We start from the raw sequence: 25,001 nt of genomic DNA, 5'->3' as shown, positions 1-25,001 counted from the left end.
CCGGTGCCCACGGCGGGGCTGGCGAGCCGAGAGCGAGAGGCGAGGAAGCAAAAAACCACCCAAAGCAGCGGCTTTCTTTACAAAATACACAACTTTCAAATGCGTGACAATCATATACAAAATAAGGGAATTATAAAACGTGCGGAATTCTCCTATTTGCACCCGTATAGAAAAGTGTCCTGTGCTGGAGCAGGCGCCGGCTCGCCACGCTGCCGGTCCCTGCCGTGTGTCCCCCCCGTCCCAAATCCGTGCCGGACATCCTGCGCCCGGGGGCGTTCCTCCCGCGCCGGCAACGTTGTTGTGGCTACAGGGAAGCTGCCGAGGGAGAGGATGGGGTGATCAAAGAGAGCCCAAGCCCCCAGAGCTCCCCCATGGGTGCTGGAGGGTCCTGGGGAGGTGGGCTCAGCCGTGCTCTGCCCCTTACCCATCACTGTCCTCTCGGGCGCCGCGGTCTCTTCCACCTCTTCTTCCTCCCCATCAAAGTATTCCTCATCTTCCTCTGCTGCAGAAGGGCAGCCAAAGGTCACCAGGAGTCACAAGGAAAAGCGGGGGGGGAGTCGGTAAAGGGGCACTGGGGGCTGAATTACCGGGCTCGAAGTCCAGGGCGCGCACGGCCTCGGTGAGGTGCTCCAGGCTGACGGAGAAGGCGTCCATGCTCTCATAGCCCTGCTCGATCTTGTCCAGCCGCCCGCCCTTGGAGGCCTCCACGATGCTGGGCAGGGAGAGCAGCGGTGTGTGCGTGTCCCTGTCCCCCCGCGGGGACCGTGGGGCAGCGGGGCAGGGCAGCGCCCACTCCCCAAATCCTGCCCGTGGGGGCTGGAGCGTGGAGATTCCCCCAGTTTGAGCACTTACGTTTTTATCAGCTGCTTGGCGTTCTGTGGAGGGAGAGAAGGGGGAGGAGAAGAAGGAGGAGAAGAAGGAGGAGGAGGAGGAGGTGAGTGAAGCAGCAGCAACCACCAGGTCGTCCCCAGCAGTGGGACACCACGGGGCAGGTTTGGGGGTCTCACCATGAGGAAGGCGGCCCCCCCGGTCTCCTCGGCTGCCTGGATGGCGGTCTCCACCAGCCGGCTGGACTTCTCCAGCTGCTCCTTGTACTGGCAGATGAGGCTCTGGATGAAGGCGGTCTTGTCCGCCTGCTCCTGGGAGATGCGCTGCAGCAGCTCCGCCTTCTTCTCCTGCAGCAGCGCTGCCAGCGCGTCGAAGCGAGCGCAGAGCTCCCGCTTTGCTGCCTCGCTGTTCTCCTGCGGGGACAGGGGACAAGGGATGCCACCTCTGCGTCCCCCCAGCGCCTGCAACACCCCAGGGCTTCCCTGCTCCACGGGCTCCACCCCACTGCCGCCCATGCCCGGCTGAGGTTTCACTGTCAGGTTTTGGGGGGCTCCTTTCTGTGGGTCTCAGATTCAGTCAAAGAAAGAAACGGAGAGTTTCTAGCCAGGCAAAAGCCTGGGAAAGAGCTGGGAAAGAATGTAAATAATTCTTTATCTCTCTTGTTTTTCACATTGTTTATAGGTAAGTTCTATCACTGTGCGTCAAGCACTGTACACCAATAGGTGAGTTGTTTTCACTTCAGAACCAATGGATTTGATCCTTGCGAAGCTCTGTATAAAAGAGCGGGGTATTTTGAATAAATCGGAGTTTTACTCTCAGCAGCCTTCTGATCAGTCTTCTCATTCCCGTCCTGCCTCGACAGCGACGCCTCTCCCCTTTTCCTCACCTCGGTGCTCTGGCAGGAGTCCTCCAGCTGGGAGATGATGGTCTGGATCCGGTCGTTCCCCGCCACCAGCATGGAGATGCAGTTGTTCAGCTCAGTCTGGTGAGCGACAGAGAGAAGGAGTTCTAACTCCTGTGGAGGCAGGAACTTCTCCCATCCCAGCCTGGGGACGGGCTGGCCATTGCTCGTCCCCAGCCCTGCTCCCCCTCATCCCTCAGCAGCCACTCTAAATATAGTCTGTCTCCTGGGCGAAGTCACCCGGGGGCTATTAATACCCCGTGAGGCAGTCCCGGAGTTATTTGTCACTGTCCCAGCTCAGCAGATGGCCCGCAGCCCCCCCGGGTCCCCCCCCAGGGCACCTTCTGTCCCTGGAAGACGCTTTGCAGAGGGGCCACCTCGCAGTCCTTGTGGGCACCGAAGACTTTGCACATGGAGCAGGTGGGGACCTCGCAGGTGACGCAGTAGATGTTGATCCGCTCGTCCTCGTGCTCCTTGCACATGGGGTGCTCCCCCTTCTTCAGCGGCCTGCTGGAGAGGTTGGCACGGCCGCGGTGACGTCCCCGTCGCGGTGACACCCGCACCAGGCTGATGGCCCCCGCCACCCCGGTGTCCCCACTGCAGCATCACCCCCACCGTGGTGACACATCCACCTGTCACCCCGAAATCGGAGAGACGCCAGACCCTGGCACAACCCCACAGCTGCTCCTCTGGGAGCCACCAACCTCTGCAAACCCCAGCAGGTCCCACTTTAGGCCACCGTGGCGCTGGGCATGGCAGCGGGTGGCACCGGGGACGGGGGGGCTGCGAGCCAGAGGAGCTGCACCAGGGCCTAATTTTAGCCCTGTGCTGCCCGGATTTATTGTCACCCATCGTGTGACCGGGGTGGGGACACCCAGAAACCGCCGGGGGTCCCAGACGGGGGCTGCAGCTCAGTCCTCCCATCCACAGCAGGGAGGGACGTGGGGACAAGCCAGCAGCCTGAAACAGGGACAGGCCTGGCCCCCCGGCCCCCCCAGCAGCCACGGACACCTGCCACGTGCCATCGTCCCCGTCCCCATGGCTCTCACACAATATTTACAGCGGTTCAGGGAACCTGGCTGGGGCCACCGCTCTGCCTCGAGAGCCCGTGACCCCTCTGTCCCCCCCAGCTTCATCCTTGTACCCACTGGGCCCCCCCAAGCCGTCCCTCTGCCCCTTATCAGCCCCGGTGCCCGCTGTCAGCAGCAGAGCCCGGATTCCTTCCCCACACCTCTTATCTGCCAGCCAATGTTCCAGCAAGAGGGGCAGAGGACGTGCCCGGCTGGCACCACCCCCAGGGACCTGCCACCCCCCTGGGACAGCCAGAGGCACAAACTGCTGGGGCAGAGGGGAGAATGGGGCTGGGGGAGGAAGTTTTGGGTGCAGGAGGAAGTTTTGAGTCACGGGAGGGAGATTTTGATGGCGATTTGAGTCAGGAAAAGCTCTGAACCGGGGATGGCTGAGCAGGAAGACCCCAGGTGCGATCTCTGGGGGTCTCAGCGCTGCTGCTGGGGCACGGCTGGGGCATCCCCGTGTCCCCACGTCCCCGTAAGCCCATGGCCGCGCTGCCCACCTGGAGCACTCCTGCTTGTAGATGTCGATGATGTTCTCCACCAGCAGGTTCCTCTGCAGCCCGTAGACGCCGTGGCGGTCCAGCAGCACCTCGTGGCGGCACGAGGGGCACCGGAACCGGCCCCCCGAAATCAGACTGCCGCGGCTCTGCCAGTACGGGTTGGCAGCCTGGGAGGGGAAGATGAACCCGGGGGGTCCATCAGTACCCCCACAACACCCCGGTGCCCCCCGGGCCGGGCGCGGGGGCCCCGCTCACCTGGAAGACGTCGTTGGCGCACTTGCGGCACAGGTTGTGCTGGCAGGGCAGGATCACCACGGGCTTGCTGAACATCTCCAGGCAGATGGGGCAGATGAGCTGCTTCTCCAGGCTCTCCATGGGGCTGCCATCCTGCAGGATACCGCCTTGGAAATCCATGGGCTCCTCAGGGCTCTGCTCCCGGCGCTCTCGCCGCCGGCGCCCCTCGCCCCGCTATTTATAAGCCGCCGCCTCGTCACGCGTTTGCCGGTCGCGGCTCGGTGTCGGGTGTCCCGGGACAGGGGACAGCAGCTGTCACACGGTGCTGAGCCACCGCAAGGGCCGGTAAACAAGATGGGCACAGGCTGTCCAGGAGGCGCTGCCCACCCGTGCCGCGGACGTGCCCGAGCGGGAGCCGCGGGGTAAACAAGCGGCTGCGCGTCCTGAGACCCCGGAGCAGCAAGCGCCAGCCCCGCGGTCATGAGGACATTGCGACGGTTCCAGAAATCCGCAGCAGGGCTGGCTCGTACAGTTTGTCCCTTTCCCCACCCAAAACAGGAGCAAATCTGGGGGGCAAACGCCTCCCCCCGTGCGCTGGAGGGACGCAGCCCCCATGGCTGGCACACGCAGTGGGGTGTGCCCTCCCCAGGCACGGGCTGGGGGGCTCCTCCGGGAGCCCAGACCCAGAGGGAGCTGCTCAGGCTGCCCTGGCACGGCCCTGGCACGGCCCTGGCACAGCCATGACCCAGCTGGCTCCGCTGCTGGGGTTCAAGCGCTGACCCAGAAACGGCTGGGGGGGCAGAGGGTGAGCACAGCCCAGGCTGGAAGCAGCCCCGGCCACGATCCCCGCCGGGCTGGCCAGGGGCCAGCGCTGGCCGCGGGGAGAGCTGCCAGCGCGGCTGGCACAGGGGTCACCACGGGGGGACGGGGTGGCAGCGGCGGTGCCCACAGCAACTGCGGGCAGGAGATGGTACCGGGGTGGGGGGGCACCTGGGTGCACAGGTACGGGGTGTGGGGGGACACCTGGGTGCGCAGGTACGGGGTACAGGGGGTACCTGCACAGGTATGGGGTGCAGGGGGCACCTGGGTGCACGGGTACGGGGTGTGGGGGGACACCTGGGTGCGCAGGTATGGGGTGCAGGTGTCTGTGAGCACACAGGTGAGCAGGGATGCACAGGTACATGGATAAATGGATGCACAGGTACATGGATAAGTGGATGCCCAGGTACATGGATAAATGGATGCACAGGTACATGTATAAATGGATGCACAGGTATATTAATAAATGGATGCACAGGTACATGGATAAATGGGTGCACAGGTACATCGATAAATGGGTACCCAGGTACATGGATAAATGGATGCCCAGGTACATGGATAAATGGATGCCCAGGTACATGGATAAATGGGTGACCAGGTACATGGATAAATGGATGACCAGGTACATGGATAAATGGATGACCAGGTACATGGATAAATGGGTGACCAGGTACATGGATAAATGGATGCACAGGTATATTAATAAATGGATGCACAGGTACATGGATAAATGGGTACCCAGGTACATGGATAAATGGATGCACAGGTACATGTATAAATGGATGCACAGGTACATGGATAAATGGATGCACAGGTACATGGATAAATGGATGCCCAGGTACATGGATAAATGCATGCACAGGTACATGTATAAATGGATGCACAGGTACATGGATAAATGGGTGCACAGGTACATGGATAAATGGATGCACAGGTACATGGATAAGTGGATGCACAGGTACATGGATAAATGGATGCACAGGTATATTAATAAATGGATGCCCAGGTACATGGATAAATGGATGCACAGGTACATGTATAAATGGATGACCAGGTACATGTATAAATGGATGACCAGGTACATGTATAAATGGATGCACAGGTACATGGATAAATGGGTGACCAGGTACATGTATAAATGGATGCCCAGGTACATGGATAAATGCATGCACAGGTACATGTATAAATGGATGCACAGGTACATGGATAAATGGGTGCACAGGTACATCGATAAATGGGTACCCAGGTACATGGATAAATGGATGCACAGGTACATGGATAAATGGGTACCCAGGTACATGGATAAATGGATGACCAGGTACATGTACAAATGGGTGCACAGGTACATGGATAAGTGGATGCACAGGTACATGGATAAATGGATGCACAGGTATATTAATAAATGGATGCACAGGTACATGGATAAATGGATGCACAGGTACATGGATAAATGGATGAAGAGGCACATGGATAAATGGATGCCCAGGTACATGTATAAATGGATGACCAGGTACATGAATAAATGGGTGCCCAGCTCCCTGGATGTGTCACACGCGGTGCACAGCACACGGTGCCGGGGGGCACGGACCCCCTCCTCTCCCCACGCGGGTGTTTTGGGCTCCCTCCGCCCCGGCTCACGCGTGGAGCGGGTGGCCGCGCCGGGAGCCGCGGGGCACACGGGGCAGGATCGTTCCCGGGGCGGCGCTCGGGGCTGTGCCAGCGAGGCGCCGGCAGCACGGCGGGGCTGGTGGGCACCCGGGAGGGCAGCGCGGGGGTCGCACCCTGCCCTGATGGCATTGGTTCATGAATCGCTGCTGGACTCGCTGAAGGGGATTCCCAGGAGCGGAGGGGCTGTAATGCCCTAAGCAGCTTTCCGAACCCACAAGGGGCTCGTTGGCCCCTAATTGGCTTGGGACAGCTTAGGCAGGAGCCGGGCACTAATCACCCCCAGGATCCTTCCCAATTAACCCCGGAGAGCCCACTGAGGGAGGAATCTCCCTCTGCCGGGGCTTCGCAGGGCTCTGAGCAGTCGGTGGCCCTGGCTTCTCCCAAAATGTCCCTGTGGTGGCTTTGCCACGGTGGGGGAGCCCTGCGCCCCCAGCCTCGGGGCATGGGGGGCACTTCCAGCCCTGCAGCCTGAGGGGGAAAGGGACCCACGGCACAGAACAGGGAACAGCGAGGGGTGACAGCTCTTGTGCCACTGTCACACCAAGCCAGGGCACGCCCAAGGGCCACAGGGGCGCTTTACTCATTTTTTTCTGGACGCCAAGCAATAAATTGTAGAGTCCCAGAATTGTTTGTTTTGGAAGGAGCTTAAGTCCCATCCAATGCTGAAACGCGGAGAAAGATTAAAACCCCACAATTATAATAAAGATTTGTGGGGAACGGTGTGTTTATTCACAGTGTTGTGGATGCATGTGGGGACTCATTGTTCTTTAATGGACATGTGCACCCCTGAGAACTCCTGATCTTTTTTTATTACTCTGACTAACTTCTATATGCATAGAATTTTATAATAGGTTTATGTATATTTATTTTATTGATTTTGCGTTATACTTACAGTTAGTTACACTTGTATTTAGTTTTTGTCAGAAAGAATTCTTGGGTCACTCTGTTTTGTTTGTTTTAAGGTTTGAGGAGTTTTTCTTGTCTCTTATCTTTTTAGTGTGGAAATTTGTATTTTTTTTTTTAGTTAAGGTAGTTTTGCTAGTGCTGTAGTTACTAGACTAAAAACCACATTTTACTTAAATCCAAACAGATTTCTTTCTTGTTAAATTTTTACTTTATCTCATTGCCACCGCGGGGACACCTCCCACTGTCCCAGGCTGCTGTGGGCACGCTGTGCCAGGGCCTGCCCGCCTTCACAGCCAGGAATTCATTCCTAATTAAAGAACAGAAATTTAAGTCATTGATTTATTGATTAATTAATTAATTAATTAATCTCATTAAGCGCCCACGGCGCTCGCGTCATGGCCGGGGAGTGGGCGTGGCCGAGGAATGGGCGTGACATTATGTGGGCGTGGTCACTGTGGGGCGCGACCAATGAGCGGGCGTGGTATTGCATGGGCGTGGTCACGGCGGGGCGTGGCCAATGAGCGGGCGTGGTATTACATGGGCGTGGTCACGGCGAGGCGTGGCCAATGAGCGGGCGCGGCGCTGTGTGGGCGTGGCCGCGCGGGGGCGTGGCCGCGCTGAGGGCGGCGGGCGGAGCGCAGCCCTAAGATGGCGGCCGGGCGGCGGCGGCGGCGGCGCTGAGGTAACGCGGCTTCTCCCGGCCCGGTTCGGCCCTGCTCGCCTCGGCTCGGCTCGGCCCCACCGCCTCCCCTTTCCCTTTGTGGTGGTGCTTGTAGCGGGTGGGATCCGGCTGCAGGTCGGGCGGGGGGAGTGGGGCCATGCCCACAGCGGCGGGCCGGCAGCATCGCCCGCTCTGAGGCGGCGCTTTCCCTTCAGGGCCGCAGGTGCGGCCGCGCCGAGCAGGAGGGGTGTATATATATCACCTGCGGTACCTTTATGTTTGTGTTATTCTCTAATCGAGTGTTTATATTATTCGTTATTCGCTGCCCGGGCCCGGTGTCCGCCCGGCCGCCCCCGGGGCAGCCGCGTTCCCCCGGGGCTGTTTGGCCACTGGGAAATTGAGATTAAATTAAAGCTCCTGCCCTTGTTGGCCCATTGCATCTCAGTCCCGGCCCTAATGTGGAGCTGCACCCCTGTTCTCACACACGGCACAGCTTGGTTCAAATCCTTGCTGCAAATGTCCCTCGCACAGCTTTGCTGAAAGGTTAAAATATCTCTGTAGCATTACCTGAGACTGATGATACCTTTTTTCTCTCTCTTTTTCTTTTTTTTCCTTTTTTTTCTAAAAAAAAAAATTACCTAAAGCAGTGGAAATACTTGAAATCTTCCTACTAATAACATGTGGTCCTTATTGCCTGACATAAAGAGAATTACCTTTATCACTGGCTGTCTTAGAGCTATTGTAGTTCTGCTCTATCAGTGTGATTTTATTTATTTATTTACTTTTGGTTTTGCGTTTCATTCTGTTTGACCAGTGATCCTTGGCTAGTCAAGCTCTTATTTTTTTATTTTAATTTATTGCTGTCTCTAGTCAGTGTCCCATTTTGGTTTGGTTGCGTGAAGGTGGTGCTGGTGTTTGGTTTGTAATCTTGTAGGGCAGCGTGTAGGGAGGGTCATAAATCTGCAGCAGGGTTTGGTGGCTTTTTTTTTTTTTTCCCCTTCTTTTTTTTTGTGTGTGTGTGTGTCTCTCTTGTTTTACTTTCAGAGCAATAACTTAACTTTTGTCCTTGCTCTGTTGAGCAAAAGTGAAAGCTAGACGTTGGGTGCAAACTCCTGCAATCAGTTATCCTTTTTAACCTTCCATAGATGTAGATTCCTCGTGCTGGGGAGGCTTGGCGAAAAATCAGTCACCTCAAAAAGATAAACGGGGAGCGACTGAAGCTTCCTCTCCTTGAGTCAAACAACTGGATGATAACAGAAACGTTTGCTCCCGCAGCCACCTCCACACAAAAGCAGTTTGCTAAAAGCCATTGCTGCCCACCAGGGCCTCCAGCTGGGACCTCCTTGCTCTCCGGGCTGCTTGGGGAGCATGCCAGCCTCCTGCTGTTCCTGCAGCAGCTCTCGGAAGACGCTGAGGGAGAGGAGCAGGAGCGCTGGCCCTGCCTCGGCACCCTGCCGGGCTAGCTTTGAATTGTTGCCCCCCTGAACACGCCGGGCCGCGTGGGAAACCCTAACCAAAAATGTAATTTCGCTTCCGCCTGGTCCGTGGCAGCAGGTGCAGGTTTATGGAGGAGCTTCTGGAATGTTCTAGCGCTGAAACCCCCGTGAACGGCGGGGTCTGGGCAGGCCAGCCCCTAGGGAGGGGAAACGCAGCGCGCTGCCTGTGCCTGAGTTTTAGTTGTGTGGGTTTCTCCCCCTTCCCCAGAACCTTTGCTCCTGAAGATGGTGAGTAGCCAGCCTAAGTACGATCTAATTCGGGAGGTTGGTCGTGGCAGTTATGGTGTGGTGTACGAAGCGGTCGTCAGGAGGACCTGTGCCCGCGTGGCCGTCAAAAAGATCCGGTGCCACGCTCCCGAGAACGTGGAACTGGCTCTGCGCGAGTTCTGGGCCCTTAGCAGTATCAAGAGCCAGCACCCCAACGTCATTCACCTGGAGGAGTGCATCTTGCAGAAAGATGGCATGGTGCAGAAGATGTCCCATGGCTCCAGCTCCTCCCTGTATTTACAGGTACACGAGGCCGAGGGGACGGGGTGGAAGGAATCGGTGACGCTGAGCTGGGGGGAAGGAGGTGGGGCAGCCCAGGGCTTGGAGCTGTGCTCAGCTAGGCCAGGGCATTATTGCATCGCTGACACCCAGAATTTAATAGAGGTCTTTAAAAAAAAAACCAGGACAATCGCCTGGATCTTGAGTTTGAAGCTGTGCTGCTCTGAAAGACTCCAGGATTTGTATTTAATGCAGAGCTGCTCTGATAATTTGAGGAAGCCCATGGGGAGGTGTAGGCTGTGGAGTTCTTGGCAGTTGCAGGTTAAAGAACACTCCTGTCCTGGGACAGAGCTTGGAGGTATTCCATCCCGAGTGTCCTTGGAAGAGGAAATCAGTGTCTTCATTTATAGGAAGCCAGCACTTAAAATTCTTTCAGATTGGTAGCACATAATGAGCTGGTTTTATTTTTTAATAAATAACTATTAATCTCTTCAAAGAGTACAAATTAGGGAATACATATCACTGTGAAAGCGTCCTTTAAGTTTGAAGATGTGTATGTTTGAAGAATGAGTAGCTCTGGAAAGACAATGAAAGACAATGTAATTAATTCCCTTGTCAAGAAGCAGCCCTAAGTATAGACCAGCCCCGGGCAGAAATGAGTGTTTCTGGTTTAAAAAGCCAGCAGGCTGCTCGGTGTTTGCTGTGTTGTCCCTAGTCAGCTGTTTTATTTCAGTTTTCACTGCCACCCTGCTGCTGGCACCCTTTGGGGTGAGCAGCCCTGCAGATGCTGGCTGAGAACAGATCCTTGGCTTTGCCAGCTCCCCGTGCCTTGGGAGCTGTTCCTGACTTGTTCTCAGGGAAGGATTTGGCCAAAATAACACTGGCCAGCTCATGGGGCAGAAGTCAGAGCTTTACCTTCCTGGTGTTAGTGGAGCTGCTTCCAGCTGGAGGGCAGATGTGCAGGGAGGAGCTTGGAAAGGCCAGGGTGGAGCTGCAAGGTGGGGAAGAGCTTCCAGCTGACCCCAGCTCCGGCTGGGATGGTGGTGCTGGGCAGCAGCTGGCACAGGGAGCTGGCCCCTGCCAGGTGCAAATAGCACGGGTTGTTCTGCTGCTCCAGGGAGAGGAGCAAAGGGCAGAGCTGAGCTGACTGCCAGAGTCGCTTTGGAGCAGCCTGGGCTGAGCCCAGGGCACTCAGAGCCCCTTGGCTCAGCCTCTCCTCTCCTCTCCCAGGTGGTGATGCAGAGCTGAGTGTGAGGAGGCTGGGGAAGGGCTCTCACCCTCTCCTGAAGGGCTCTGGGCAGATTCTCACTGCCAGCTGAACCAAATCTGTAGAGTTGGAGTCCTGGGTCAGCCTTGTCTGCTGGTGCTTGGCCACTGTCACAGATGTGGCAGGTGGATTTTGTTGTCTTGCCTCTCACAACATCTGCAAGTGCAGCTCCTGTGACTCTGTGTTGGTGCCCTCTTGGCAGGGGAGACTCCCTGCTCTCCTGAGATAGCTTAATCTCACAGTTCCTGACTACAAAACCTAAATAAGGCATTTTTTTAGCTCGAGAATAGATTTACTGTTTAAAGAAGATAGCTGTAAATTATTACCATTTTTTCTCTTGAAAAGGTCACTTATTAAAAGCATTTCAAAATGCCTCTCTAGATATTAACACACCCCTTCATTTTTGAAAGCCAGTTTGATTTAGTGTCCATTGGTTTACTAACAGAAATAATTGCAGGACTTTCCTCCCCGAGCCACCTCAGAGGAGCTGAAGAGGCAAATGCAGTTATGTAAACAGGATTAGTGGAAGTGATTGCAGGTTTTACTTTGCTTTCTGTGTGGAGCAGCTGTAAGAACTGGCTGTTCAACTTGTGTTCCTGAAAATGTGGATAAGGATGGTGGGAAGGGTGTTCCGTGCTCAGCTGTGCCTGCAGATCAGAGCTCTCCTGAGTTCAGGGATCCTGTGTTAACTTGCTGGAATTCATGGATGTGTCAGGAATGGAGACCAGGCTTTAAAAGTCTCTCCAGGATAAATACAGCTGTGTGCAGTTCCTTGTGAGACTTTGTTTATCCCAAAAAGCTGTTGGCAAAGTGGGTGGGACAGGCTTTGTCAGGGTGGGACACTGTCCAGCTGGGACAGATGGGAGGGCAATGGCCACTGGGTATCTTTAAAAACTGTTATCAGGGTCGAGCTCTGCTTCTGGGCAGGAGCCTGAGCTTGATACGCTCCACACGACTGAAGATAAGGAGGCTGGCAAATATATTGTGATTTTTTTTTTTTTTCTCTTTTACATAAAAAACATTTGCATAATGTTTTCGTTGCCCCGTTGCATACCTTGCTCTCTGGATTGTTGAGAGGAGGGTCAAACAGTGCTAGAGTGGTCTGGGTTGGAAGGGATCTTAGACCCCATCTCATTTCCCTGGGCAGGGACACCTTCCACTCTCCCAGGCTGCTCCAGCCTGGCCTTGGACACTTCCAGGGATCCAGGGGCAGGCCCAGCTTCTCTGGGCAGCCTGTGCCCGGCCCTGGCCAGCCCCACAGGGAAGAATTCCTTCTGTGTAACTAACCCAAACTTCCCCTGTCCGTGAAGATCCCGATGTCTTGCATTTTTCCATCACATCCTTCCCTTCTCGCGGCCGTGGGGTCGTTACGACGTCTCTTTCCCTCGTTGCAGCTCGTAGAAACCTCATTAAAAGGAGAAATAGCCTTTGACCCCAAAAGTGCTTATTACCTGTGGTTTGTGATGGATTTCTGCGACGGGGGAGACATGAACGAGTACCTGCTGTCGCGCAAGCCCAGCCGCAGGACCAACACCAGCTTCATGCTGCAGCTCAGCAGCGCCCTGGCCTTCCTGCACAAGAACCAGATCATCCACCGCGACCTCAAGCCCGACAACATCCTCATCTCGCGGGGCCGCGCGCACGCCGGCGACCCCGAGCCCACGCTGAAGGTGGCGGATTTTGGGCTGAGCAAGGTGTGCTCGGCCTCGGGGCACAACCCCGAGGAGCCGGTCAGCGTCAACAAGTGCTTCCTGTCCACCGCCTGCGGCACCGACTTCTACATGGCCCCCGAGGTGTGGGAGGGCCACTACACGGCCAAGGCGGACATCTTCGCCCTGGGCATCATCATCTGGGCCATGCTGGAGAGGATCACCTTCGTCGACACCGAGACCAAGAAGGAGCTGCTGGGCAGCTACGTCAAGCAGGGCACGGCCATCGTGCCCGTGGGTGAGGCGCTGCTGGAGAACCCCAAGATGGAGCTGCTGATCCCCGTCAAGAAGAAGTCCATGAACGCCCGCATGAAGCAGCTGATCAAGGAGATGCTGGCGGCCAACCCGCAGGACCGGCCCGACGCCTTCGAGCTGGAGCTGAGGCTGGTCAACATCGCCTTCAAGGACAGCAGCTGGGATACGTGAGGGGCGAGCCCGGCGGGCAGAGCCCCGGCTCGCCTGCAGGGGGAACTTCGCACCTTCCTGGAGATTCCCGGCTGGAGCTTCCCGGCAGGAACGCCGAGTTGGCCGCGCTGTGAAATCCCGGAGCTGTTCCTTGGGGTGCGCTGGCAGGGGGATGTCGCAAGAGCCAACACTACTTGATTTCCAGCACTCTGCCGTGGAGTGTCTCACACATTCCAGCTTCCTATGTCAGTATTAGGAACTCTCATGGAAAAAAAAAAAAAAGGAAAAAAAAAAAAGATTTGCATGCTGGCAGTGCAAATCTTGAGGCTTTGTAATGTAATCTGTGTATATATTTATGTATATGAGTGACTGGGAGTGTGTGGCACTTAAATTATTTGCTGTGGGTCTGGATGATTGGGGTCTGCTAGAAACCTGGGTGAAGGAGGTGAGTGAGACAAACTCCTCCTTCCCCTGGCCTGAATGACTTTATTATTTATTTTTGTTATCTAATTTCAAAGACTTGACTTTGTAAACAAACAAACAAACAAAAAAGCAATGCAAGGGGATCAGCTGCTTTCAAAGTGCTAACATGGCTGATCTTGGCACTTAGAGCTTAATGAGCTCATCACTGAGGGAGTCAAATTAAAAATGTACAGTCAGGTGCTGGCAGGGGGGCTGGGTCATTGATCCTTTGATTTTGCTTTTATTCATCAATTAATCTGCCTTTTCTCCACACGCTCTCTGGCCTGGTGTCCATAATCCCATAGCACCTTGAGGATTTACCACAGCAGAATTCTGTGCCCTCAGTTTATGGAAACATGGATGAGGGAATCCAGCAGCATGTTGTTAAAATCCTTCAAAACGTGGTGGCAGCACAGTTTTCCTGAGCTGAATCCAGCCAATAATCCCACAGTCCTGGCCTTCCTCCCTGGCACTGCCCCAAACCCAGTGGGGATGAGGGGACGGGGGTGGCTCTGTCCCCTGTTACACCTGCTGGGAGCTCAGTGACAGCTGTGGGAAAGGTGGCAGCCGGTGGTGGGCTTGTTTTTTATTTTGAATTTTTCTCTTTTTAAAGAAGTGATCTTTATTTACAAGCACAGGTGGGAGGAGGGGGGTTTGGAGCAGCTGGAAGCTGCTTCTCCCCAGCTCTGGCTGCGCAGAGCAGATTGAGGCTGGGACAGGTTTCACTGAGGCCACCTGACACTGCTGGTTGTCCCAGCACAACACTTTGTTCTTCTGGGTGCAGGACTCACCTCTCCCATCCAGTCTGACCTTTTGGAAAAAAAAACAGAGTCTTAAAATTGCCTTTAAAGCTGCAGGAAATGCTAGTTGTCTTTACAAAACTCAATTTTTTTCCCTCCACCCAAATGTTACCTGGAAATGGCTGTAAGTATTTCCTTGTACAATTTGCTTTTTTGAACACTGTTCCCTCTTAGTGCTAGGACAGCAGTTCTGAGCACTCAGTGTTTATTCTTTGAGTGCAAGTAAACAAAATGTTACTTTTTGGTTTTCCAAAAGCAAAGGATTCTGATTCCACCCAGCTTCTGAGGCTTTACAGGCCGCAGGTGGTTCTTACCTGGTGCTGTGTGAGCTGGTGGCTGTCCCCAGCTGGCCTTAGTTTATCATTCTTGTTATTTCCTTCCTCGTTTTTGGGAGTGATCCTCAGACAAACACTCTTTGCTTGTGCCAACTCTGCCTCCCAGTTCTCACATCTCAGCAGGGCCATTGGCTGAGAAAAATCTGGAGGGGGTTGATCATTCATGTTAAACTCGGGAGCTTTTTCAGACTATTGGGGTGAGCGTCCCCCTCCCTCAGCCAGCCAGAATAACAGTGCTCCCCTCGGAGGTGTCTGATCACCTGCTCCCCTCTGCAGGGCTCCACTGCAGAGGAAATCACAAATCAGGGACTGGCACTGGCAAGTTTTGGGGTTTTTGACTCCCAAAGTGTTTCTTTGCACTGATTGCCACTTTATAGGTTGGGGGTACCTGAAATCCCTCTCATGGTGCTTATCCTCGCTGTTGGGTGACACTGGTAGTCCTCGAGCTCTGTGTTCTCTTTGGTTTTTGTTGTCTGAGGTCTTTGTTTTGAGAAAATAAATCAAGTTGTTGTAGCAGCTGCGGGGTCGTTCACCAGCGTGACACGAAGTCAAGACACTTTTCAGCACTTGGGAAAGATTTGTTTTGTTTCATGTTTTTCTTTAAAAACTGTAAACTATATTTTATGGAGAATTTATAATGAGGAAAATTATTGTGTAATTTATTAAGTTCATGACTGTTTTTTGAAATAAAATCCTTGAATTTCGAATGAAGTTTTAGGATTTTTTAATGGGGAAGTGCTTTCAGTCAGTGCTGCCCTGCAGGGACAGCATGCCCTGAGGAACCTTGGGAGTGAAGGTGAGGAAACATCATTACTTATCCATGACAGGAAAGTGTGGCCCTCATTTGCATGTTTTAATTAGCAGCGCTCTGGACACAGGGATCTGCAGGCTGGAAGTGCTGTAAGTTGAGTTTCTCTTGGAATTTCCTACACCCACACAACAAACCCAGCCCAGCCCTCTCCCCTGTGCCTGCACCTGTGGAAGGGCAGATTCCCACCTGGAATGGGCACGTGCCCACTGGCAGGAGCCTTGCAGTTGGGATTTAGATTCATTGGTTTAGGGGGGATAAAGACCTTTAGGAAAGGAGAAAATCCCACTTTTGGATTAGTTCTAAGAGTGGTGATTTTAAATACAGACACGAGCTGAATTCCTTCCCCACAAAATGAAGAGAAGTAAACCTGATATATATACATATACATACACACACATATATATATAATATATATATACTGTACTTCAAATATATTTAGCCCTTAGGGAGGGCGGGGAAATGTGCAGGGAAATGCCCTGGTGCAGAAATGAGATTTAATTAGAGCCCATCTGGGCTGGGAGAAGCCAATCTCAGAGGTTCCTGCTCCAGCCTGCCCAGCCGCGTTCGCAGGGCTGGGAACTCGCCCTCTTGGTGATTTTGGTTTGTTTTGCTTCAAGCAGAGCTTCCCTGGGGCTGTGTGAGGGAGGGAGAGCCCCGGGCCCATCCCAGCGCTGGGATGGGCAGGGAAGGAGCTGCTCCCCTCCTTTGGGCTGTGGGGACACGACCAGCCCAGAGTTTGTGGGGCTTTCCCTGTCCCCATCGCTCCCCGTGGCTGGGACGGAGGGACTGGCCCGGGAGCAGCAGCCTGGGCATTTAAACACCAACTTGGGCGGGTGCTGCTGCCAGGGCTGCTGGGGAAGGTTCTCCTCCCTGCCAGGTGCAGTTCTGTGCTGCAGCCCAGCAAGGGCAGGGGGATGTGCCTGGGATGCCACAAACCACCCGGAGCCCCCGAGGGACACGGGCGGGTGGGAATACCAGCCCGAGCTGCTGCTCGGGAGCTCTGGAAGGGTTTGGGGCAAGGTGAAGCCCCATTTTTAGGAGCAGGGAGGTGTCAAGTGACCACTGCTGGAAGAGGAGCCCAGCCTGGGCTGTTCTTGTTTTGTTCCAGAGGCTCCTTTACGCTCAGGTTTGGGATGGAGCCAGGTGCGACCCACAAACCTGAGAACCTTTGCAGCAGTGGTGGGTTCAGGCCTCCACGCTGACCCTGGGCTCGGTCCCTGTCCCTGCTGGCTGTCCCCGTGCTGCCCAGCCCTCGCCTGCCCTGGCTTTGGAGCCTTTTGGGGCTGGAACATCCCCGGGAGTGCTCCAGTTCCGACCTGCGCCGACACGCGGGTGCCTGCCTCGGATTAGGTGCTGCCTTCAGATTCATTCGTGCCCGTTTGAACCCTGGAGATTCCTAAACTCGTCGAACAAGCTTTCCACCCCTGGCCTCTCCCGAGGGAAGCCCGAGCCTCTCTGGCTCCTCCCCAGCTCTCGGGGTGGTGGCATTTGCCTTTCCAGGGGCAGATCCCAGAGCTGCCGAGGCTTTCTCCATCACTTGTCCTGACCCCGTTCCCTGTCCTCACCAGATTTGCTCCAGTGCAGCCTCATCCTGCGCGCCGAGCCGGGTGTAGCCTGCTCTGCTCCTCTCCACGTTTGTTAGAGAGGTGGTCTGTCCCTTCCTTGCTGCCACTGGGAGTTTTTCCAGGGCCTGCAGGGCTCAGACGGGACCTGGCTCCTGTCACCCTGCCCAGGTTCCATTTTAGCCCCCATTTTCGTCAGCACAGGAGTGTGGCCCCAGCCCCTTCCTGCCCCGCTGCCATGGCCGGGAAGGTGCCGGGCACAGCCCCAGGCCCGTTCCCGGCACTGCTGCGGAGCAGCTCCTCAGGAAGGAACTGGGGTGGGGACAGTGCTTGGGGACAGGTCCCCCCTCATCCCGGGGCTCTGTCCCCACTGGAGCCCCCTCGGTCCCTGCGATCAGCCTGGCCGTGCCCCAGCTCTCCATGCAGACGGCTGCAGAGGGGCTGGGGGCTCCCTGGGGGCTCCGGGGGCTTTCTCTGGCCCCTCCGAGGGTCTGCGAGCCCAGCCGGGGGGGCAGCAGCTCCTTCCCTCCTTCCCCCTCTGCTCCAGTGCCACGTTCGCAGCCCCCCGGGCCGGAGCTGGGGATGGAGGGGCCGGGATTGTCCCAGTGGGAGCGCTCGGCCCCGGGGAAGGGAAGAGGGCAGCGGTAAAAATAACCCCTGGGCCAGCTCCAGCCCATTGTGGCTTCCTGCGATTTACAGCCCTTCCCCGGGGGAAGAGGCAGGAACCGGCGGCTTTGACCCTTTCACCGCCACCGGAGAAGGTGCCAGAAGGACTTTTCCTCCTTCCTGCCTGCCTTGGGGGGATTGTGGTGGGCTCCTGAGCTGTCCCCACACCCTGCGGTGGGCGTAAAGGAGAAGCTGCTGGAGTGGACACGGTTTCCCTGCCCCATTCCTGTCCCGCCCTGTGCAGGGGACAGAGGCTCGGAGGAAAAATCCCTGCGGCAGATCCCGAAAGGCCGCCGGGGTTCCCGTAAGGACGCGGAGGGAGGAGAGGAGCTGGGCTAATGCTGGCCAGGGCCGGGGCAGGGCTGCGAGGGGAGGTCACGGGGGGGCTCTTGCCGCGGGGCTGGGCTGGCAGGGGTTAATGGGTGGCTCTTCCTCTTCCTCATCCTCTATATGAGGCTGCTCCCGGCTCTGGGCTCAGTTTGCCGCGGCAGCCAGAGGGGCAGGAGCTGCGTGAGACTGACTGGAGCATCCCATCCCTGCATCCCATCCCTGCATCCCGTCCCTGCATCCCGTCCCTGCATCCCGTCCCTGCATCCCGTCCCTGCATCCCATCCCTGCATCCCATCCCTGCATCCCGTTCCTGCATCCCGTCCCTGCATCCCTGCGTGGGCTCAGGTGAGCGAGAGCATCCCCCACCTGCCTGGCACAGGTCCTGGCACAGGTCCTGGTCGCGGGGCTGGGCTGGGGAGGGTGAGGGCACCGCGGCACGGGAGGTCCCAGCCCGGGCGCACAGGGCCAGAAACGCGTGCCTCAGTTTCCCCGCGTGTACTCCGGGGTGGGTGCGGTGTGGAGTGCGTGGGCTGCGTGTGGAGCTGCGTGGCAGAGGCTTCCTGGGCTGTTTGCTCCCGCGAGCTGTGCCCGGCCCCGTGTCCCTGCTGTCACCCAGAGCCGGCTCCGTGCCCTCCGCACACAGAGAAAGGGAGACTCTTCCCTCCCAGCCCGGCCTGGCTGTGTGGGGCACGGCTCGGGGACCCCCGAGCACTCGGGGCAGCTCGCCAGCCCCCCTGAGCTCGGCTTTGTTCTGCCGCTCGGGAAGCCGAGGCGGCGGCCGGCTCCGCTATTTTTTCCTGTTGGAAGCCGCTCCTGGGATGCGGGCGAAGCCGGCGGATGCTCGGCGCTTCTCCCTTCCTGCCCCGGGGCTGTTCCTGCCCGGGCTGCCAGGACTCGCTGTCCGTGCGGCACTGAGGGGACCCTCAGCTCTGCTTCGGCCCCATCCTCCTCCTCCTCCTCCTCAGCGCTGCACCCTCGGGGCTGACCCTGGCTCTCCTCTCTCCTCCAGGGCTGAACCCAGGGGCCGAGCGAAGCTTCAGGAGCCTCCCCAGCCCGGCCGCTCCGAGGGGCGCAGGGGGACCAGCAGCGCCGCTCCGGGGCCATGGTGCCCTTGGGCAGCCCCGCTCTCGCCGTCTGCGCCTCCAGCAACCTGCGCCTCGTGGCCCCCGGCCGCGGCTCGCCCCTGGCCTGGCTGAACCGCGGCCCCGAGTGCCCGCAGGGCCCGGGGGGCAGCGGGGGCCGCAGGGCCAGCGCCGTGGAGCGCCTGGAGGCCGACAAGGCCAAGTACGTCAAGTCGCAGCAGGTGATCAGCAGGCGGCAGGAGCCGGCGCTGCGGGGCTCGCCCCGGCTGGCCCCGCACGGCCGGCGGCTGCTGGCCCGGCAGGCGTGCGGGGAGCTGTGCCCGGCCGCGGAGCTCAGCCGGGACGGGCCCCGCAAGCTGCCGGGCCCGCAGTCCCCCGTGTCGCGCCGCAGCGGCAGCAGGCGCCTGCTGAGACCGGACTCGCTCATCATCTACCGGCAGAAACGGGACTGCCTGGCCGGGGACAAGGAGAACACCAAGGGCTCGGGGCTGGTGCGGCGCCTCTTCCAGGGACCCCTCAGACCGCCCGGCTCGCCCCCCGCCGGGCCGCTGGGCGAGGGAGCCCCGCGGAGCCCCGAGACCCCCATGCTGTGGGCGCCTGCCGAGAAGGAGGAGGCGCGGACACCGGGAGGGGACAGCGGCGGTGACAGCGGTGGCATCTTCCCCTCGGTGCCCGCGGAGCAGCCCCCCGGTGCCGCCGGGAAGGAGCCGCTGGCTCTGCGCGCGTCGCTGCCGCTCTCGGAGCAGGAGCGGTTCTTCAACTACTGCGGGCTGGACCGGGCGCTGGTGGAGCTGCTGGGCCGGGAGCGCTTCGGGCCGGCGGGCTGGGACAGCGGCTCGGCCCGGCCCGGCTCCTGCGAGTCCGAGCCCGGGCGGGCCTCGGGGGGCAGCCGGGGGGACGCGGGGCCGGGCGAGGAGGAGCCGGAGGCCCGGCCGGGCTCCGCCGTCTCGGTGGTGGAGCGCAACGCCCGCGTCATCAAGTGGCTCTACGGCTGCCAGAGAGCCTGGGCGGCCGCCAAGGAGTCCACGGTCTGAGCACCGGGCACCGGGACGCCCGCGCGGCTCCCGCTGGCCGGAGCCGCCCCGGGGCCACTCGCGGGATGGGGCCGGTGGGCTGGTGGCACCCGCGGCCCCGGTGCCGTGGGGATGCTGCGGGCTGGGAGAGCCACCAGGTCCGCAGGCTGAGTGTGCTGGGGGCACCTGAGGGGCAGGTGAGGAAGGGCCACCCCCGGGTGAGTCCCCCTGGCCTCAGGGCTGGCAGGCTGCTGTCCCCCATCTTCTCCCTGTCCCCAGGAGGGTGGGATGGGCCCACAGCCCCGCTGACCACCCAAGTCCTGCTCCAGCTGCAGGCTGGGGGTGAGCAGAGCCCGAGCCCCACTGTCGTGGGCAATGCCCACCCTACAGCCCCCTCCTCCCCAGAACAGGAGCTGCTGCGGCCAGAGCTGCCCTCAATAAATCTGTTTAGGGTTTTTTTCCTGGCCTGGCTGTGTGTGTGGTTGTGAGGGAGTGCCCCAGGGCTGGGGGGCGGCTCCCCCTCCCCACCCTTGGGGTTGTGCTGCTTCAGGGGCCGCGGGGCTGTTGCGGGGGCGAGGGCAAGGAAAGCAGCAGAGCTCAGGGGAAGGCAGAGCTCAGGGAAAAGCGGAATCTTCGGGGTCCTCAGCGCAGCGGTGACACCCAAACCCAGGGCAGAGCCCTCGGGCACGGGCGGGGCGATGGGAGCAATGGCGAGTCCGGCCGGTGCATCCTCCTCTAGTTGCCCTTGGGGGCGTTTTTATTCCGGATTTCGGCCAGTTTGCCAGCCAGGAAGCCCCAGTGGAAGGCCCCTTCCTCTGGCTCCCGCAGGTCGCTGCCGTCGTCACCCGGCGGCTCCCCCGGGCTCTCGTCCGGCTCCGGGGGCGGCGCCCCCTTGTCCGGCCCCGACGCCTGCTGCCACTTGGCAGCGAAGAGATCCCAAAACCCCGGCGCCTTCTCGGTGTGGGGCACCTCGGACGGCTCGGTGGCCAGAGGGCTGGGCAGAGAGAGGGGATGGAAGTGCCGGTGCAGGGACCTCTCCCCAAGCCCACCGTGCCCCCCTCCCGCCGGCTCTGCCCCGCGCAGCCCCGCGGGTGCAGGCGGGGAGGGGAGCAGGGGATGGGGTGGGGGATGTGGGGGCTCGGCAGGTCCCGGGGGTCGGACCCGGGCCCTGGGGCCCCCCACCAGCGATCTGTAACTTACTGGTCTGGGCAGGGCTCCGGGCTGAGCAGCTGGTGCTCGTCCTCGCGGCTGAAGAGGGACGAAAGCGTCCGCCAGCCGCGGGCACCGACCCCCTGCACCTGCGGGGGAGCGCCGGGGTCACCGGGGAGCTCCGGCCGCCGGTGTCCCCCGGCCCCGCTGCCCGCAGCCCCCTCCTCACCTTCCGGGCCAGCTGGGACACGGGGCTGGCTCCCTCCTCCAGCAGCGCGGGGGGCTCGGCCGTCTCCATCAGCTCGGGGGGGTCTCCCTGCAAGGAAGCCCCGGTGAGGGAAGGCTGCGGGCGGCGAGCTCGGCCAGGCGGGTCTGGGCACCCCCAGCCTACCTCGTCCTGCAGGGTCCCGTCCGGGCGCGGCCCCCCCAGGCTCTGCAGCACCTTGGCCTTGTAGAGCCGCCAGAAGCCCTGCGCCATGGCGAGGGGCTCGGCGGGGCCGGAGCCGGCGGCAGCCGCGGCCAGCGGGGCGAGCCGAGCGGGCGGCCCGGCGATCCGGTGGCTTCATTAAAGTTTCAGCGGCCGCTCGCACCGCACAAAAGGAATCTGAGCCCGGGCTGAGCCGGGGGCAGCGCGGGGGCGGCTCCTCCGGTCACCCCCAGAACCCATCCCGGGACCCCCGCCGCAGCCCCCCGGTGCCCCTCGCCCGCTTGGGACCCCCAGGGCTGGGACAGCCCCCCCGGGGCAGAGCGGGCGCTGGAGCTCCGCGCTCCCCCCGCCGCCTGTCCCCATCTATAATTGATCACGGACGAAACGCGATCACGCCGGGACACGGCGGGACGCGCTGAGCCCTGCCCCGCTCCTGCCAGCGGTGACCGGGGCAGCGCGGGGGACACGGGGGAGCACGGGGGGAACGCGGGGACGGTGGCACCGGGGACTGGGGGTCCGCGGGGGCGCGGGGACCGTGCCGGGACCGTGACGGGATCATCCCGGAACCATCTCGAGACCGTGCCGGGACCGTGCCGGGACCGTGCAGGGACCATCCCGGACCGTGCCGGGACCGTGCCGGGACCGTGCCGGGACCATCCCGGCACCATCCCGGACCGTGCCGGGACCATCCTGGACCGTGCCGTGACCGTGCCAGGACCATCCCGGGACCATCCCGGACCATCCCGGGACCATCCCGGACCGTGCTGTGACCGTGCCAGGACCATCCCGGGACCATCCCGGACCATCCCGGACCATCCCGGGACCATCCCGGACCGTGCTGTGGCCGTGCCAGGACCATCCCGGGACCATCCCGGGACCATCCCGGACCGTGCTGTGACCGTGCCAGGACCATCCCGGCACCATCCAGGACCATCCCGAACCATCCCGGGACCATCCCGGACCGTGCTGTGACCGTGCCAGGACCATCCCGGGACCATCCCGGGACCATCCCGGACCATCCCGGGACCATCCCGGACCGTGCCGTGACCGTGCCAGGACCATCCCGGGACCATCCCGGACCATCCCGGGACCATCCCGGACCGTGCTGTGACCGTGCCAGGACCATCCCGGCACCATCCAGGACCATCCCGAACCATCCCGGGACCATCCCGGACCGTGCTGTGACCGTGCCAGGACCATCCCGGGACCATCCCGGGACCATCCCGGACCATCCCGGGACCATCCCGGACCGTGCTGTGACCGTGCCAGGACCATCCCGGGATTATCCCGGGACCGTGCCGGGACCATCCCGGGACCATCCCGGACCGTGCCGGGACCGGGGACACCGGTGAGGGGGCGTGGCCTGCCCGACATGGGCGTGGCCTACGCGGGTGGGCGTGGCCGTGGGCTCGCGCGCGCCGGCTGTGGGCGGGGCGCGCCGCGGTGTGGGCGTGGCCCGGAGCTCCCGCGCCTGCGCAGTGCGGGCCGGCGAGGCGTGCGGCCGCCATGTCGCCGCGGAACGGGCGGCGCACCGGGGCGCACCGGGCGCACTCGCTCGCCCGGCAGCTGAAAACGAAGCGGCGCCGGAGAGACCTGGACGAGATCCACGCGGACCTGAAGCCCGAGAACGCCGCGCGGCTGCTGCGGCAGGAGATCGACCCCGACCTGCCGGGCTGCGCCCAGTTCTACTGCCTGCACTGCGCGTGCGTGCGGCGGGGCATCCCGGGGACATCCCGGGGACATCCCGGGGGCTCGGGGGGACGGCTTCAACGTTGGCATGGGCTTGTCCTGCTCCGGGGGATCCCTGGTTCCCAGGGGAGATGCGGGAGTTGTCCCTGAGGTTCCTGGGAGGGGCTGTTCAGGTCCCGGGGGTCCCGGTCCCCTCGGAGGGGCTGCCCTGGTCCCAGGGTAGTCCCTTCTCCTGGCCGGAGGGCTCGAACCCTGGGGGCAGTATCTTGTCCTGGTCTCAGGGTGACCCCAGGCCCGTGCAGGGGTGTGGTGGGACCCTGACCCCTCGGCAGGACCCTCCCCAGCCCCCCTTCAGTCTCGGGGTCCCCCTGACCCCTCTATCTTTTCCTACCCCAGGCGCTACTTCGTGGACCTGAACAGCATGAAGGAGCACTTCAGATCCAAGGTGCACAAGAAGAGGTAAGGGGAGGCACAGACCCCGAATTCCCCGGGGTGAGGCAGGGGCAGTTTGGGCAGGCTCTGCTCAGAGGCGCAGGTGGAAGCTTCGCCCCCTGTGTGCCCCCAGGCTGAAGCAGCTGCGCGAGGCTCCCTACACGCAGGAGGAGGCTGAACGAGCCGCTGGGATGGGCTCCTACGTCCCCCCGAAGAAGGTGGAGGTGCAGACCCAGCCCCTCGAGGAGGTCACCGAGATGGAGACGTCCGGCTGAGCGCGGGGACGGGGGACTGAGTGGCTGAGTGGCTCTGTAAGGACATCTTTGTCCTCAGCTTTGTGAGAAAAACGTGTCCCAGCACTGCCAGCCAAATCTGCCCTGCTCCTCCCACTGCCCCCCTGGCCAGGGCACTGACGAGGAGAAGCCTGGTGCTGTCCCTGAGTGTCCTTCTCCTCCACAAAGGGACTCTTTGCTTGTTCTCCGAGTGCTGGTGGGACTGCACGCTTGTCTGCCTGCTTTTGGAGCAGTTTCTGCTCAGTCCTTGGGTCAGAGGTCATTCCAGTGATGCACCCATTAAAATATGTCAACTGACAGTGTGGCAGCATTGAGTTTGAGGGTGACAGTCCCCCCAGAGTGGGAGGGGACACCTCAGTGTTGTTCTTTTCCCCGTTACCCAGAGGTGTCCGTGCCAGGAGCCTCATCCTGGAGCTCTTGCCTGGCAGGGTGGTAAAAGCCCCTCTGCCCTCCTGGCAGGGAGTGCCCAGGCAGCTGTTTGTGGGGAATGTGAGTTTGAGCAGTCTCTTCACCGGGCACTTGGGTTTGCAGCAGGCAGCTGCTTTGGGCCTTGAAAGGGCACTGCTGGTGTCCCCTTGGTGAGGACACTTTGAGGCTCCTGTCCCACCAAGCCAACTCCTGCAAGTGATTTCGTGCTCCTGCAGGGCTGGGGGTGATGGGCCTCCCTGCCTGGTGCTGGTGCCCCTGAGGGGACGCCGAGTGACAATGCCACCGAATTCCTGCGGAGTGCGTGTCCCAGTTCATCCCTCCTGCCAAGCTGGGCCCTGGGAATGTGCTGGGAAGGGCAGACAGAGCAGTGACACAGCTGTGCTGGGTAGGGAAGGGTTTATTTCCACGCTGCCTGCCCGGATTTGTCCTCCCCGAGCCCGGGAAGGGGGGAGAGCCCGCAGCTCTGCGGGGGCTGGGAAGGCTGCAGCCGCCATCCCAGCGGGATGCACCGGCCAGGGACACGGGATGTGCCTGGACACGGGATGTGCCTGGACACGGGATGTGCCTG

The 25,001-nt window shown here is 60.1% G+C and overlaps 5 protein-coding genes across 11 annotated transcripts; 3 read left to right on the top strand and 2 right to left on the bottom strand.

Annotated features, from left to right (window-relative positions):
- Positions 1-72: 72 nt before the first annotated feature.
- TRIM63 (tripartite motif containing 63) lies at positions 73-3,748 on the bottom strand. Of its 4 annotated transcripts, none has more exons than XM_021534989.4 (9): positions 3,558-3,748; positions 3,303-3,469; positions 2,071-2,239; positions 1,715-1,810; positions 1,008-1,241; positions 853-875; positions 588-712; positions 425-502; positions 73-315 (listed from the first exon to the last, which is right to left on the bottom strand). In XM_021534989.4, the coding sequence occupies exons 1-9, from the start codon at positions 3,714-3,716 to the stop codon at positions 305-307; spliced, it is 1,062 nt and encodes a 353-aa protein (XP_021390664.1). In that variant the 5' UTR covers positions 3,717-3,748; the 3' UTR covers positions 73-304. The 4 variants fall into 4 exon arrangements, with proteins under 4 accessions (XP_021390664.1, XP_031362621.1, XP_021390665.1 ...); XM_031506761.3 differs by having other exon boundaries at positions 425-499; XM_021534990.4 differs by having other exon boundaries at positions 2,071-2,236.
- A 3,800-nt stretch (positions 3,749-7,548) lies between these two features.
- On the top strand, positions 7,549-15,257 carry PDIK1L (PDLIM1 interacting kinase 1 like). 3 transcript variants are annotated; one of them, XM_021534953.4, is made up of 3 exons: positions 7,549-7,611; positions 9,295-9,596; positions 12,234-15,257. In XM_021534953.4, the coding sequence occupies exons 2-3, from the start codon at positions 9,312-9,314 to the stop codon at positions 12,972-12,974; spliced, it is 1,026 nt and encodes a 341-aa protein (XP_021390628.1). In that variant the 5' UTR covers positions 7,549-7,611; positions 9,295-9,311; the 3' UTR covers positions 12,975-15,257. The 3 variants fall into 3 exon arrangements, with proteins under 3 accessions (XP_021390628.1, XP_031362628.1, XP_021390626.1); XM_031506768.3 differs by having other exon boundaries at positions 8,238-9,596; XM_021534951.4 differs by having other exon boundaries at positions 8,235-9,596.
- Positions 15,258-15,407: 150 nt separating this feature from the next.
- On the top strand, positions 15,408-20,480 carry FAM110D (family with sequence similarity 110 member D). Its single transcript, XM_021535011.3, has 2 exons — positions 15,408-18,264; positions 18,929-20,480. Exon 2 carries the CDS (start codon positions 19,022-19,024, stop codon positions 20,033-20,035), a length of 1,014 nt encoding a protein of 337 aa, XP_021390686.1. The 5' UTR covers positions 15,408-18,264; positions 18,929-19,021; the 3' UTR covers positions 20,036-20,480.
- A 98-nt stretch (positions 20,481-20,578) lies between these two features.
- On the bottom strand, positions 20,579-21,893 carry C23H1orf232 (chromosome 23 C1orf232 homolog). Of its 2 annotated transcripts, XM_077788508.2 has the most exons (4): positions 21,555-21,893; positions 21,393-21,479; positions 21,215-21,312; positions 20,579-21,008 (listed from the first exon to the last, which is right to left on the bottom strand). In XM_077788508.2, the coding sequence occupies exons 1-4, from the start codon at positions 21,639-21,641 to the stop codon at positions 20,750-20,752; spliced, it is 531 nt and encodes a 176-aa protein (XP_077644634.1). In that variant the 5' UTR covers positions 21,642-21,893; the 3' UTR covers positions 20,579-20,749. The 2 variants fall into 2 exon arrangements, with proteins under 2 accessions (XP_077644634.1, XP_085415672.1); XM_085559546.1 differs by having other exon boundaries at positions 21,393-21,854.
- Positions 21,894-23,067: 1,174 nt separating this feature from the next.
- Positions 23,068-24,301, top strand: ZNF593 (zinc finger protein 593). The gene is made up of 3 exons (XM_021534988.4): positions 23,068-23,293; positions 23,676-23,738; positions 23,845-24,301. The coding sequence occupies exons 1-3, from the start codon at positions 23,097-23,099 to the stop codon at positions 23,984-23,986; spliced, it is 402 nt and encodes a 133-aa protein (XP_021390663.1). The 5' UTR covers positions 23,068-23,096; the 3' UTR covers positions 23,987-24,301.
- The last annotated feature ends 700 nt before the right edge of the window (positions 24,302-25,001 follow it).

Source organism: Lonchura striata, chromosome 23, assembly GCF_050655825.1.
Source record: "Lonchura striata isolate lonStrDom1 chromosome 23, ASM5065582v1, whole genome shotgun sequence".
In the NCBI taxonomy this organism is placed as follows: Eukaryota; Metazoa; Chordata; class Aves; order Passeriformes; family Estrildidae; genus Lonchura; species Lonchura striata.
Note: the sequence above shows the minus strand (reverse complement) of the source record. Positions and strands in the feature narration are given on the sequence as shown.

Coding starts and splice junctions, on each gene's coding strand:
- TRIM63 (XM_021534989.4), bottom strand. CDS start 3,716: ATGGATTTCCAAGGCGGTATCCTGCAGGATGGCAGCCCCATGGAGAGC. Junction 3,470..3,557: donor GCGCCAACGACGTCTTCCAG/GTGAGCGGGGCC, acceptor TTCCCCTCCCAG/GCTGCCAACCCGTACTGGCA. Junction 876..1,007: donor GGGGGGCCGCCTTCCTCATG/GTGAGACCCCCA, acceptor CTCCCTCCACAG/AACGCCAAGCAGCTGATAAA.
- PDIK1L (XM_021534953.4), top strand. CDS start 9,312: ATGGTGAGTAGCCAGCCTAAGTACGATCTAATTCGGGAGGTTGGTCGT. Junction 9,597..12,233: donor GCTCCTCCCTGTATTTACAG/GTACACGAGGCC, acceptor CCCTCGTTGCAG/CTCGTAGAAACCTCATTAAA.
- ZNF593 (XM_021534988.4), top strand. CDS start 23,097: ATGTCGCCGCGGAACGGGCGGCGCACCGGGGCGCACCGGGCGCACTCG. Junction 23,294..23,675: donor TTCTACTGCCTGCACTGCGC/GTGCGTGCGGCG, acceptor TTCCTACCCCAG/GCGCTACTTCGTGGACCTGA. Junction 23,739..23,844: donor TCCAAGGTGCACAAGAAGAG/GTAAGGGGAGGC, acceptor GTGTGCCCCCAG/GCTGAAGCAGCTGCGCGAGG.
- C23H1orf232 (XM_085559546.1), bottom strand. CDS start 21,641: ATGGCGCAGGGCTTCTGGCGGCTCTACAAGGCCAAGGTGCTGCAGAGC. Junction 21,313..21,392: donor TGTCCCAGCTGGCCCGGAAG/GTGAGGAGGGGG, acceptor GCTCCCCCGCAG/GTGCAGGGGGTCGGTGCCCG. Junction 21,009..21,214: donor CCGGAGCCCTGCCCAGACCA/GTAAGTTACAGA, acceptor CTCTCTGCCCAG/CCCTCTGGCCACCGAGCCGT.
- FAM110D (XM_021535011.3), top strand. CDS start 19,022: ATGGTGCCCTTGGGCAGCCCCGCTCTCGCCGTCTGCGCCTCCAGCAAC.